This window comes from Vanellus vanellus (genome assembly GCF_965231255.1).
Source record: "Vanellus vanellus genome assembly, chromosome: 4".
Lineage (NCBI taxonomy): Eukaryota > Metazoa > Chordata > Aves > Charadriiformes > Charadriidae > Vanellus > Vanellus vanellus.
In genome coordinates, this window is record NC_138909.1 from 74167749 (window position 1) to 74180191 (window position 12443).

Sequence of the window (12443 nt, forward strand, 5' to 3'; positions counted from 1 at the left end):
ACCGCGCTCGGCCGCCATGGCCTCGCCGCCGTCCCCGCTCCGGCGGGCCGCCGCGCTGCTTATGGCGGCCTCGCTGCTGTTGCTGTTGACGGCTCCGGCGGGGCTGAGCGCCGCTCCCGAGGAAGAGCCCGGAAGGAAGAAGGAGGCGCCGCCACCGCCTGCGGCGGCGCAGGGAGCCGAACCGCGGGCTGAGGTGAGGTGAGGCGGGGCCGGGCCTGCAGGGCGCCTCGCCTTTCAGGGGCCGCCGGACCCCTAAATTCCCTTCTTTTAACTGAAAAAGGAGCAGCTACGGGGCCAGCAGAAGAGGAAAGCCCTGCAGCTGTCCCTTTTTCAGCCAAAAAAGGGGAATTTAGGTCCGTGGTATTAAATGAACTAATGCTTTTTTCTCAGCAGATAAATATTTTTGTGCCCCGCTTGCTGAGGGGGAGAAGCGACCTCTCTGGGGTCTTCCTCACAGAAGCAGGTGAAAGGAGGCTTTGTTGTGACTCAAAACCTACCAATTTTTTTTTTCCTCCCCTCAATATTTAAGGTTAATTTCTTTGCGTTAAAACTTTTTAAAATGGTGCTATTGCTTAGGCGATTCCAGTGGCGGGTAGGCACTCAGAAGGATGAAAAAAAACTATTAACGTACGGCTTGATGTAGCGCATAGAACATGCCGGGTTTTAAATACTAAAAACAAAAAAATTACAGGACTGCTACTGCTAAAGGTGAAGGAACTGTGGGAAGTCACCGTGTATGATAGAGAGCGTGGAAACTTTTAAATAGCAAACCCAAAAACTTAACAGCAGGGCTGAAAGTGGAATGCTGGGAAGTCGCCCTGTTAAAACACGTTGCAGTCTGTCTCTGCCGGTAGATGTGCTGAAACAAGCTTTCTTAGCCATCTCTGGTCGAGTATGTGAACGTTGACTTCCTTGTTTTGAGTCTAGCTTTTCACTGTACATATCTTAATCTTTGTGAAAGTAAACACTTCAGTAAGTGAGATCTGGAGTCTGCTGGTCTGGTTTGACCGCTGAAAAGTCTTGAAGCTAGTTTTCAACGAACATAGAGCATGTACAAAAAAAGCCGATGAAAACTTGCGTAAAGTTTCAATGCAGCTGAGATGCAAAGTTTCCGCAAGGGGAAGGAAGTGATTCTGACAGTTTTTGAAAGGACTTTGTATTTCTGCTAAACTATTGTAGTCACCCAATTTTAGTTTGCAGAGTTAAATTCTTAATATTTATATGAGAAAATTGCTCGTTTGGTCAAGGTCATAAAGTAAATAGCCAGGGATTGTAAAGACAGCAATATTCGAGCTGAACTAAACCAGCTTTCCCCATGTCTTGCTTTAATAGTGGTTCTCATGTTCTGGTAATAGTGCGCACGGTGGAGTACGGCTTTAATAATCAGTGTGCAATCTGATCTTTCGAAGTGCCTAACTAGCAATTTGAGGTAGGTGGCAGCCAGTAACTAGTTAATGATCATTAATGCTGCGTGAGAGGTATATACTTAAAATGTCACACTACTCGGTATGATATGACAGGAGAAATACAAGGCTCAGTACTTCTGCTAACTAACTATTCAAGTATAATTAACTAGTGGGTTTTTTGTTGGTTTTTTTCCCCTCCTCTTATAGAAGGGGTCCTCGCCAGTTGCTCCAGTTCACATTGTCAATGAAGAGTCAGCCGACAAGACTAATTTGGGCTTCATTCATGCATTTGTGGCTGCTATATCAGTCATCATCGTGTCAGAACTGGGGGATAAGACCTTCTTCATTGCAGCCATCATGGCAATGCGGTACAACCGTTTGACTGTACTGGCTGGTGCTATGCTTGCCTTGGGACTGATGACATGTTTGTCAGGTTAGCACTCTTTTCTTTTTGTTTCACCTCTTTAAAATGTACTGGGTACATATGTATCAATAAATCTTAATTTAAATTAAAATGAAGGTAGTAGGTATATGCAGCTCTCTGTTTTGAGGAGAGTGTGAAGGTTTTCCTGGGGACCATGGCCCAGGTTGAATATTTGGGCTCTTACCTGCAATGAGGTGTTTGTGCTCCCTAGACCTCACTATGAGTTTAAGGAAGAGGCGTGGGATTGGGAGCCTAAGCATTTCCTTTGATTTTCGGGCAACTACTTTCCTTTTTATTTTTAGCTCTTGTTAAATTAGCCTGCCTAGAGGGAATGCGGGAGTGACTTCTCTTTTTCCTCCTAAGGCGAAAGATTCTTAATAGGATGACAAATTTCCCTCGACTGACTTGCATCCCTGTATGTGTAGCTGTTTGGATTTGTGCTAGGAGCTGCATAAGTGGAAGTGGAAGATGATGTTCTGCTGTGGTCCTTTGGGATGGGTGGTATGGACAGAGCCAAGAGCTGGAGAGGGAGTGAGGTGTCAGGTGGCACTTGAGGAACCTGTAGCTGTGGGTCCTTACGTAGCAGTGATCATAAAATGGAGCAGCCTTCAGGTATATCAGATACAGCATAAGTTTTGTTGTAGGTGTGCTCGTTTCTAACCTTGCCCATTTCAGAAATAATTGAAGTAGTGTTCATTGGTGTATATATGCTGGAGACAGACGATTAGCCGGCTTCAGGTTTCTTGGCAAGCGTTTCTATGAATAGTTTTTGGATGTGTAGCTACTGCTATGTATCTTGCTGCAATTATTACAGTCTTGGAGCAGTTTCCATTTGCACTGTGTGTAATGACAGCATTGCATGAGTTTCTTCGATTACTCACTTAGTGTAACAGTCTTTGATGCTTCTTCCACTTCTGGACTGCTTGCTTCATTTAATGTTATTTAGTACTGCAGGTGATGCACTATTCTGTAAATCTTGCAATCTCTTTTCTCCTGCCCATCACCGCTCTCCCATTTTCTATATGAAGTCTTTCTTCAAATCTATCTTGATGTTTTTTTAGAAAAACTTTCTTTTCTGCTTTATCCACCAGTTTAGAGGTTCCCAACTACTTCTTCCTCTTCGGAAAGAAGCGTGGGGTTTTTTTCTCTTTTTTTCTTCTCCCCTCTCTCCACTGCCCTTGTATTTTTACAAGCTGCGTCTGGAAATTCCTGGGGCTTTTGCCAACCTCGTTTTCATGAAAACATGCTCACTTAAACTCACTGGCTCCCAGAGATCACTACTTGGGATTTTTTTTTTCAAGCTGTGCTTAGAGACAGCTCTGCCCTTATGACAAAATAAGCTGCTTTATCATTCTGATTATTTCTATGCTTGTATATGCAAGTAATGCTAAAAAAAAAAAGTATCTTTTATATAGTTTCTGGCACTATAGTTTCTTCACTATTTTCAGTCTTTAAAAAAAAGTTTAGTATAACTTATTTTTTTATTTATCTGTGCAACTAATACTGTTATTCATACATGTATGTGCCACATTTTCTAATAGAACAGCCTGATTAATTTTGGTCTCATAGTCTTACTTTTGGTAGTGGCAGTGAGGATTAATTTCCAGATTATGTAGTAACTTCTGAGTGCATTTTTCAGCTAAGAAAGTGTGTGCAAGAAAACACACATGGTAATATGCTTCCTTTTAGCTAATTGCACGTGGATTAAACCAACAGAAACAGTTGTGAGTGCATGGTCCAAGCAGCCTTGAATGTTAGGTGTGGAGTTTTAATTTTCTTTCATTTATACAGGCCTTTTTTTGTCCAGAAATGCTAACTAGTCTTACTTTGTGAAGAAGCAAGTACTTTGTCCTGGATATATATTTCTTCTTCTTTGAGAACTAGTTTTGGCTTAGTTTGATCACCTTTGGTATCTGTAAAAGTAGATGCACTGTGGAGGTAGCTTTTTGGTCTTTGAGTGGGATCGGTGCTTTTAAATTAAAGGAAGATCAAAGCTGGTCCTGTTGTGTGTTTGTGGGGAGTGTGGGAGAGAAGGGAATAGTAATGTGCAGGTATTTACACTTGGCAAAAGAAGACAGACATGGATTAGTGCAGCTGGATGATTTGTGGGTATGTCTAGTAGATTTAACTTGTAGAAAATCTTATTCTAACTTTATCTGATAAATGAAATTACTGGAAAGAGATGCTATCCAACATGTAGTCATATATAAAAATGGAATTAACCTAGTATGATTACAGATGATAGTTTCATGGCATGCTTGGAGAAAGGCAGGATTTGCATAGCCCTTGATGGGAAAGATAACATTGCTTGGACTGGCTCTCGGGGATAGCAGCACATCAACTTTGCCTTGTCTGCGTGTTACAGACTTCAGTCTCTGGTATGACCAGTAATGGTTGGAGTTTCTAGAGTGTTGTTACCTTGCCAAAAGAAAATTAGAAACTTGCATAAAACTAACAAAGGCGATATTTATCAGTGGATATTTGAATAGCAGACTTTGCTAGCAAGCATTTCTTAGATGTGGGAAAAACAATTATGGTCCTCGTGCTTATTTTTTTAAATGACACATTTGTTTTCTTTTCAGTTTTGTTTGGCTATGCCACCACAGTTATTCCTCGGGTGTACACATACTATGTGTCAACGGCACTGTTTGCAATTTTTGGCATCCGAATGCTTCGGGAAGGCTTGAAAATGAGTCCAGATGAGGGTCAGGAAGAGCTGGAGGAAGTTCAAGCAGAAATTAAAAAAAAAGACGAGGAAGTAAGTCCTAAACTTTCTGTGAATTATGGCTGATGAATAGTTATAGCTGTGAAGCTGCAGAAGGGCACTGTCATGTTTGGGGTGTTCAGCTGTGTCTGTGATTGATAATCTGACACAGAAAAGTTGTGGTAAATGGGGCAGAAGTGGCCCCTGGAGGCTATTTCAACAGGTGATTCCAGTTCTGTGGCAAGCCTGGCTTCTCAGGAAAAAAGGTGCTTTCTCCATGGAGTCCTTTTGTTTGTTTGTTTTGTGTTTGGGGTTTTTTTTTTAATGCATTACTGGCAGAGAGGACATCAACAGTTTACTCTTGCCTCTAGTTTTTATTTCTTTGTATGTATACTGAGGTTTGTAGTGTTGCAGCAAAGGTCTCTGTTATAATAACTTTTTTAATATATTGGTCCACTTCTAAGGAATAGTGTGGAGTATTAATCTTACTTTTTTTTATTATTATTAATTTTAGCAAATCCTAATTTGAGAGCCACCACTTGGGAAGAGGGGGATGCCTGCTTTAAAAACAGGAGAAAACCTGTGGTTAGAAACCAGGTGTCTTTCCTACTGAAACTGCTGCATAAGTGCAAGCAGTACAAGATGAACAATAACTGAAGGTTAGAGGTGATTACAAGTATATATATGTGTGTATATATGTAGCTAGTTTTTTTAAATGGTGTCTAATATAAATATTATATTGATCATGCAGCAGTCAAATAACATTCCAGATACTAAATGGCTAGTTTTACTGTTTAAGTATTTCATGTGGGTTGTTTAGATGACATTTCTAATCTTATGGTTGGGTTTTTGTTTTCTTCCCTTGTCCTCCACAGCTTCAGAGAACTAAACTGTTAAATGGGCCAGGAGATGTGGAATCAGGGCCAGGCACCACTATACCTCAGAAGAAGTGGCTACATTTTATTTCTCCAATCTTTGTTCAAGCTTTTACTTTAACATTTTTAGCAGAATGGGGTGATCGTTCCCAATTAACAACCATAGTCTTGGCCGCCAGAGAGGTGAGTGTTGTAGAACACCTACTGTTCTTTTGCCCTCTTTGCGCTACCCGCAGAGAAGCGGGAGAGACAAAATACTCTTGCAGGAGGTATCAGATTCACAACTGCTGCCTTGCTGTGCCTTAGTGTTACAGCTGTGCCGAGACCTGAAAATAAATGCACTGAAGCTCTGTGTATTATTAAAACTATTGTTACGTGATTGGGACTGCACAGGCATTTTTGGAAACAGTTGTTCTATATCATGCAGCTGAACACAATTGTTTTTTGTTACAGTGTCAAGGGATGTTACAGAACCTCTTTTTCTTTGATCTGTGTGGTCATATAGTTTTAACACAGTAGCTTTAAAAAGACACCTTCATCCCAGCAAACTTAAAGCTGTTACAAAGATAACTTTTTAAAAATCTAAGTGAATATGGTACGGTGTATAGAACAAAAATGAACTCTAAACGGCTGTGCAGTAAGTAATACTGTAAATGAAATGATATTCAGAATGATGATTGGAATGTATATAACTGTATTATATTTAAAGGAAAATTAAGGCTTATAGTCAACCTTTTAATAAACATAAGTAGCTTGCCTATGCTCTTTCATGCATTGAGATAATTTGCATTTTTTTCCCTAGATCTGCTTTTTTCAGTGCACTTTCAGACATACCCTAGGGGTAAATCCTGTAAGAAGGAGGCTATAGTCTATAGGAACCTCTTGTCTCTATTACAGTGCAGGGAAGATGCTTAGAGCTAATGAGGCAGGGAACAGCAGGATGAGAGGATGATCTCACTGTTCAGGCAGGTACTTGCCATCCTGGAAAACAAGGCATCATATAAAAGCTCTGCCCAAGCTTTTATATGTTGCGAGGCAAGTTCCTTCAGCCCGTCTTTTCACAGGTGGTGGTTGACTTCAGGTTTGCATTTTCTGAGTGTCCCATTAGAAAGCGTCCGTCAGACTCTGGTCTCATCTGTGAAGTGCTGAGCGTTGCAACTAGACACCGTGGGATGTTGTGCCTTTAGCATATGAAGTGTTTGTATAAGTGCTACAAAAGCAAATACTGCAAAAAGTGAATTGAAGATATCTTGATCTTGGCTTTCAAAATCAGTGAAGGACTGTGATCTGGATATTTTTTCATTTTATCTGTGGGATTCTTTTATATCCCTTTGTTTCATAATATATTCAGATAAATCCTTGTTTGTGAAGTACCAAGATATATAGCAGGAGTACTACAGAAGTGCTTGTGAGGAAAGAAATTATCCTCATACAGAGATTTGAGTAGTGTGGTAAGTCAGCTGGGACCATACATTCTTCAGTGAAAAGAAAACAAAATACTACATGACTGTTCATTAAGTGAGTAGTATCCATCCTGTCACAACAAACAAACAGGGCTCCTTTGAAGGAAAAAAGGGGTGATAATTTGGCTGTCTGAGTGCATACAAGTGGGGAATGAGTTAAGTCTGTCTTCATGAATCTAGCCCTGACAACAGTCTTTAAGAACTTGATTTTACAGCTTAATAGTTCACTGTGTATAAGAATTGTTCATCTGTTAAAGGAAACAGAAAAGGAAGCTCCATAATGTCCTACTAGACTGACTTTGCCTCAGCTACTATGTCTGAGCACTTCTGCTCCTGGAGACGCTGGGCTGAGGGAAGCTGTTGTAACTTCTTACCTTCCAGGGACAGCAATAGGGAATGGGGTGGGGGGTAAGAACCACCCTCTGCCAGATAGGGCTGTACAGGTAACTGCTGACTGCAGGCAAACAGGGATTTCCAGGAACTTTGGGTCCTGATCCTGGAGGCTGGTACAGGTCAAGGTCAGGGGTCACTTGGGGTCAAGGGTGGGGGCGTGGGAGGTCAAAGGTCATCGGGTTTATGGGGGTGGGTGGGGAGCCTCTCACCTGTGCTTCTTTGGCAGTGTCCTACCTGTCCTCTGCTTGGTGCTCACCACCTTTTCTCACTGGCTTCTGGTTTTGGTTCTTTTGACCAGTCAGTGTTGTATTTTCTTCATACCATATCATTTCTTAGACAGTTTTGCTGTTTGCCTGTTAGAGATTTCATGCATTCCTCATGTGACAGCAGCAGCAGCTTTTTTTTCCTCTTGGCGCTAAAAGTCTCACATAGAGATGTGCAGGGGACTCAACTCCGCTTTCCCTCATTCATCTTTGTACAGCAGAAAGTCCTGCTCCTACTTCCCTTCATTATCTGTCATTAAAAGATTATTTTCTGTTTCTAATTTATTCCCTTTTATCAGGTGTTCAATACACATGCTGCCCTTAACTGTGTACTTTGTAAGTAGAGCTGAGAAACCTCAGAGTTGTTCGTGTATTGAGTAGCTGCTTGTTATGCAGCGATGTGAAAGCTGTCATTGACAATAAACTTTGAAAACAGTTTATTGTCCTCTGGGCTTAATTCCTTCGTACTGCCCTCTTTGGATGATTGGGGGGGCAGGGTGTAGAGCACAAACTTGTGAAGCTGGACAAAGGAGTCACAAGGTTTTAGCTGCTGAAAGCTTTCATTTGCAGTTCATGGATTTATTCTTCTCTTTCTTCATAATTAGGTTGGTGTTCTTCCAGCTGATGCATATTGTGTTTCTCAACAGCTGCCACCTTCCCTCTAGAGGTTGCTTAATTGTTAAGTACAGCAGAGCGATTTCTGGATCTATATTTAATGACTTGAAGATGCTTCTTGGTTGAAGCATGCCATATGCTCCTATATTAGTCAGGTTTAGATTTAAGTCTGTCTCTCTAGCTGACGTACACTGTTTCTGGTCTTTAAGGCAGTGATGGATAGCAGAGCAAAGTAAACACCAGAGAGTATCTTCCATGCTTGAACAACGGAGTAATCAAGGCATTGCTCCTTCATAGTGGGAGGTTGTTGTAGGACTAGTGGTTTTTCAGCTGTGCTAATGTTTCCCTTCTGTGTTTTTTCCTCAGGACCCCTATGGTGTGGCGGTAGGAGGAACAGTGGGACATTGCCTCTGCACTGGTTTAGCAGTTATTGGAGGGAGAATGATAGCACAAAAAATTTCTGTTAGGACTGGTAAGTGAAAACTCACTCCAACCAAAAAAGTGTGTTAATGCTGGTAATGTTTGTGGTGTAAATGACGACATGTTTGGGAACAGTGTTTCTCAAAACTTTTGGAAAACCCAAAAATTTTATTTTTTGGGGCCTGTGTCTTCTAGTTCACCTTCCCCTGCCCTGCAGTCAGCTCCCCTTGCAGGGGGTGACCCTGTGCTGTTCCCTGGGCCACCTGTCCCTCCTGCCAGGCAGAGTCCGAGCACGTGCCACCATCCTGCATGGGGTGCTTCTAAGGGGTCCAGCCTTAACTGAACTTAATGATTTACCGGCTCTGATTTAAGGAATCAAAATGGGTATTGTAGCTCCAGGTTTAAAGATGGACACAGGTGAAGCACATTTTGCTTCATTATTAGCTAGCTTGTAGGTGAGCAGAGGAAGGAAATACAGTATTTTGAATAGTTGGTACATATTGTTAGACAACAGGTAATAGAAATTCTGTCACAATTCTGACTGCAGACCTGCAGGTGAGCAAGAGAACTGCATACTTACAAGTTATGCCAACCATATGAAAGCTTTAAAAGCTACTCTGTGTGTGGCATAATTACTATTATTTTTTTATCATACCTGCTATCTGTAACAGGAAGGACCAGTAAGGTTACATTGGGTTGTTTGTTTTTCCTTAGATTAGGTTGCAGCTTGCTTCAGCTGTCAGTCCTGTGGTGTAGTGAGGTTTCTCGCTCCCAGGACGGATTCTGTGAAGCTGCTTCGCACTGTCAAGTGCTCATTCAGAATATTTGTTCTGCAGTTGCAGACGTTGTAGAAAAAACAACTTCACTGCAAAAAGTGAAACCTTCATTCGGTTGTGTTTGCCAAGGAACTTGATAATGAGGTGCTAATCTAACAGTGATTTTATATGCTCCTAATAAGCCCAACATGGATCTTTGGCCACAGGAATAGCCTTATTAAGTTAGAACAAAGATCCATTTAACTTGTTTGTTTGTTTAGAGAAGGGTAAGAGAACGGTCCAAATACAGTGGTGCTTTCCTGGAATACTGTCCCAGCCTCCAGCAGATTGTGGCCAGAGCAAGCAGTTAATGGTTTTGATACTGTCTCTTTTATTACCTAAACTGTGCAAAAAATGCTAATTAGTCTGTCACTCTTAACTGATGGCTTGCTCCAGCATGAGAATATTAGATCTTATTTTGCCCTATACAGACAAATATTCAACAACAGGTGTCAACCTCAGTTTTGTATGTGCTAAAGTAATAAAACAAAGCTTCCTCCTAAGGACCAGAATGTATTCTTGGTGATGCAGTTAAACAGTGGGATGGCACATGGGCATCCTGACACTGAGCTAGAAACAACATCCACTGTTTGCAGCATAAATTTTAAAGTAAGATTATTTGGGAATCAGACATACGAAAAAAAAATCTATAGTGTGTCATGCAAGATATTTAACTTTCAGTATCTAATTTCTTTTTGTTTTGTTTTGTTTTGTTTTTCTTTTCAGTGACAATCATAGGAGGCATTGTCTTCTTAGCGTTTGCATTTTCTGCACTATTTATAAGTCCAGACTCTGGTTTTTAAAATTTTTCATCACTGCAGAAGAACAAGGATTGGAAGCATCAAGCAGCTGTCCTTGTGTGGTTTTTTGTATATAATGTACAGAATTATAGTTAAACAGGCACTGAAGATGAGACACTGAACTTTTTATAGCGAATGATCCGTGGGACTGAGACATTTGTGGACAGCTTCTGCAGTGGAGATTTGCTCATTGTCTGGTTTGTTTACTCTGTGGTGCCTGCTCCCTCGGTGGTTTTTTTGCTTGCTGGACCTGGCTCAGCCGAGTTTTGAGGATCTGCGCTCAGGAGTATTGAGGCTTCCTCTTTTCTTCCTCTGTTACACGTGGCCACCTTTCCTCTTTCTTCAAGAGCTGACTCTTAAGGCTTCTTGAAGCAGACTGTGTCTTGTTGCACGTTGCTCAACAGACGGTGTTAAGGAGAAAACTGCTGGCTCCCACCTCCAAGGACGTCAGTTCCAGGGTGCGCACAAGGCTGGATAATCAAAGCAACAAGAAACCTGGGAGCAGTTCCTATAGCATTGAGTGGCTGAGCCACTGACAGAGAACTTTATAAACTTAATTTAGAGGGAAAACTTCTTAATCAGGGATTTTTATCAGGAAATTGATGTGTGGTGATTAACAACCTACCATGTTCAATATGCAATCTGTCTGGAGCTAGTATTATTTGACTTTTTTTTTTTAATTTTGAAATATTAAAGTATATGGAAAGTAATAAAATGGTCCAACTTAACAATATTCCATTCCCAGGATCAAACAGTAATGGAATTTTTAGATTTAGATGTGTTCCTGTTTTTTCTTTTTAGGAATAGAAATGTAATCTGGAAGAGTATTAATAAAACACAGTGTCTCCACTTGAGGTTTTTTTCAGTATTGTCTTTGATGGTTCCCATAATTCCTGCCTCAAAGATTTACCTAGTGATTGCATACTTAAGGTGAGGAAAGCTTGCTAAATTTATTTTGGATACTGATAAGTGCCCGTGTTATGTAGACTTTGAAAATGTTGACTACTGAAGATATGGGGGTTGCAGAAAATAGCGGTTTTCTCTGCTCTTCAGTGATGATTTGGATTCTGAAATAACCCACTAAGATCTACTCAGTAGCAGTCTTCTATTTTAGAAGATACGGTTTCTAAAATGACGAATTTGCCTTGAAGCTGGCGAATGCGGAGCATTACAAATTTGGCCATTCCATTTGTAGCTCACAAACAGAGCAGTCCCTAAACCTCCTCTTGGGTTTCTCTGCACAGAAAACCCCTTCATGCCACAATTTCTCAAACACTTAAAGCTGCAGCAGCTCATGCACAGTGGTACAAAAACAGGCTACGATTTCAGGCTCTGGGTCTAAATGTTCATATCTTGTCCTGAAGGAAGGGTGCTCCTGGCAGCACCATCACTAACGACAGGGTGAGGCACTGCGTTGCTTTGGAGGGGGTGGGGGGAGGGATTTGGTTGTTTTGTTTTGTTGTTTGTTTTTTTTTTTTTTTCTTTTGAACCAAACATTGTACCCAAAATCTGCAGTCCAGATCCACAGCCTGGAAACACACGCTCTGTCCATGGTGTGTTGGAACTCCTGTGTGGAGGGCATTTGTAGCAGAGGTCATGTTAAAACAGGGCAGGAATGGGGAACCCAAAACAGGGAAGAACCCAAACTTTTTAACTGTTTACTGGACAGCTGCTGCTTGTATTAATCAACAGTGGTGCTGCGGGACCACAGTACGTTTGTATAGGTAAAGTCACTGTGGTGCCGCAGTTCATCCTGCCAAAAATTCATGCTCAAAGTTCAAAAATACAGCTGGCTGTATTCTGATGTAGAAGCTTTCTGAACTTTATATGCGCTGGTTAAAGCTGGTTTGATGCGAAAACAACTAGGATCAACAGAAAAATGAACCTATTTGTCGTGTTGTTTGTAGAGGTAAGTGTGAAGTTGCAGAACAAATCTCTGCACCTTCCACACTTATATTTTACCATTAAAAACTTAGATATACGGCTTTCGACCAGTCACAGCAATCTATTTGGCTGCTCTCTGATGCTACCTGGGGAGGAAGGAGTTAGTTTGAACAGTGGTTTTTTGTTGTGTTTTTTTTTTTTTTTTTTCTTAAAGCACAGACATTGACTTATCCTTGGAAATCTATTACAAACTTAGATAGCTCATGAAATTTTAGTGAAAGCTTTGAAACGTGCTTTAGTAGCTGCTACTAATTACAGTGATTTAATGGTAAGCGCCTGCTGGAATTTATCACAATGGGAAGAATCTAGTCGGGGTGTAAG

At 41.1% G+C, this 12443-nt stretch overlaps 1 protein-coding gene across 1 annotated transcript; it reads left to right on the top strand.

Moving 5' to 3' along the window:
• Positions 1-16: 16 nt before the first annotated feature.
• TMEM165 (transmembrane protein 165) lies at positions 17-11027 on the top strand (the record flags this gene model as incomplete). Its single annotated transcript, XM_082482724.1, has 6 exons — positions 17-193; positions 1614-1839; positions 4413-4588; positions 5410-5592; positions 8510-8615; positions 10105-11027. The coding sequence occupies 6 exons, from the start codon at positions 17-19 to the stop codon at positions 10179-10181; spliced, it is 945 nt and encodes a 314-aa protein (XP_082338850.1). The 3' UTR covers positions 10182-11027.
• Between the last annotated feature and the right edge of the window lie 1416 nt (positions 11028-12443).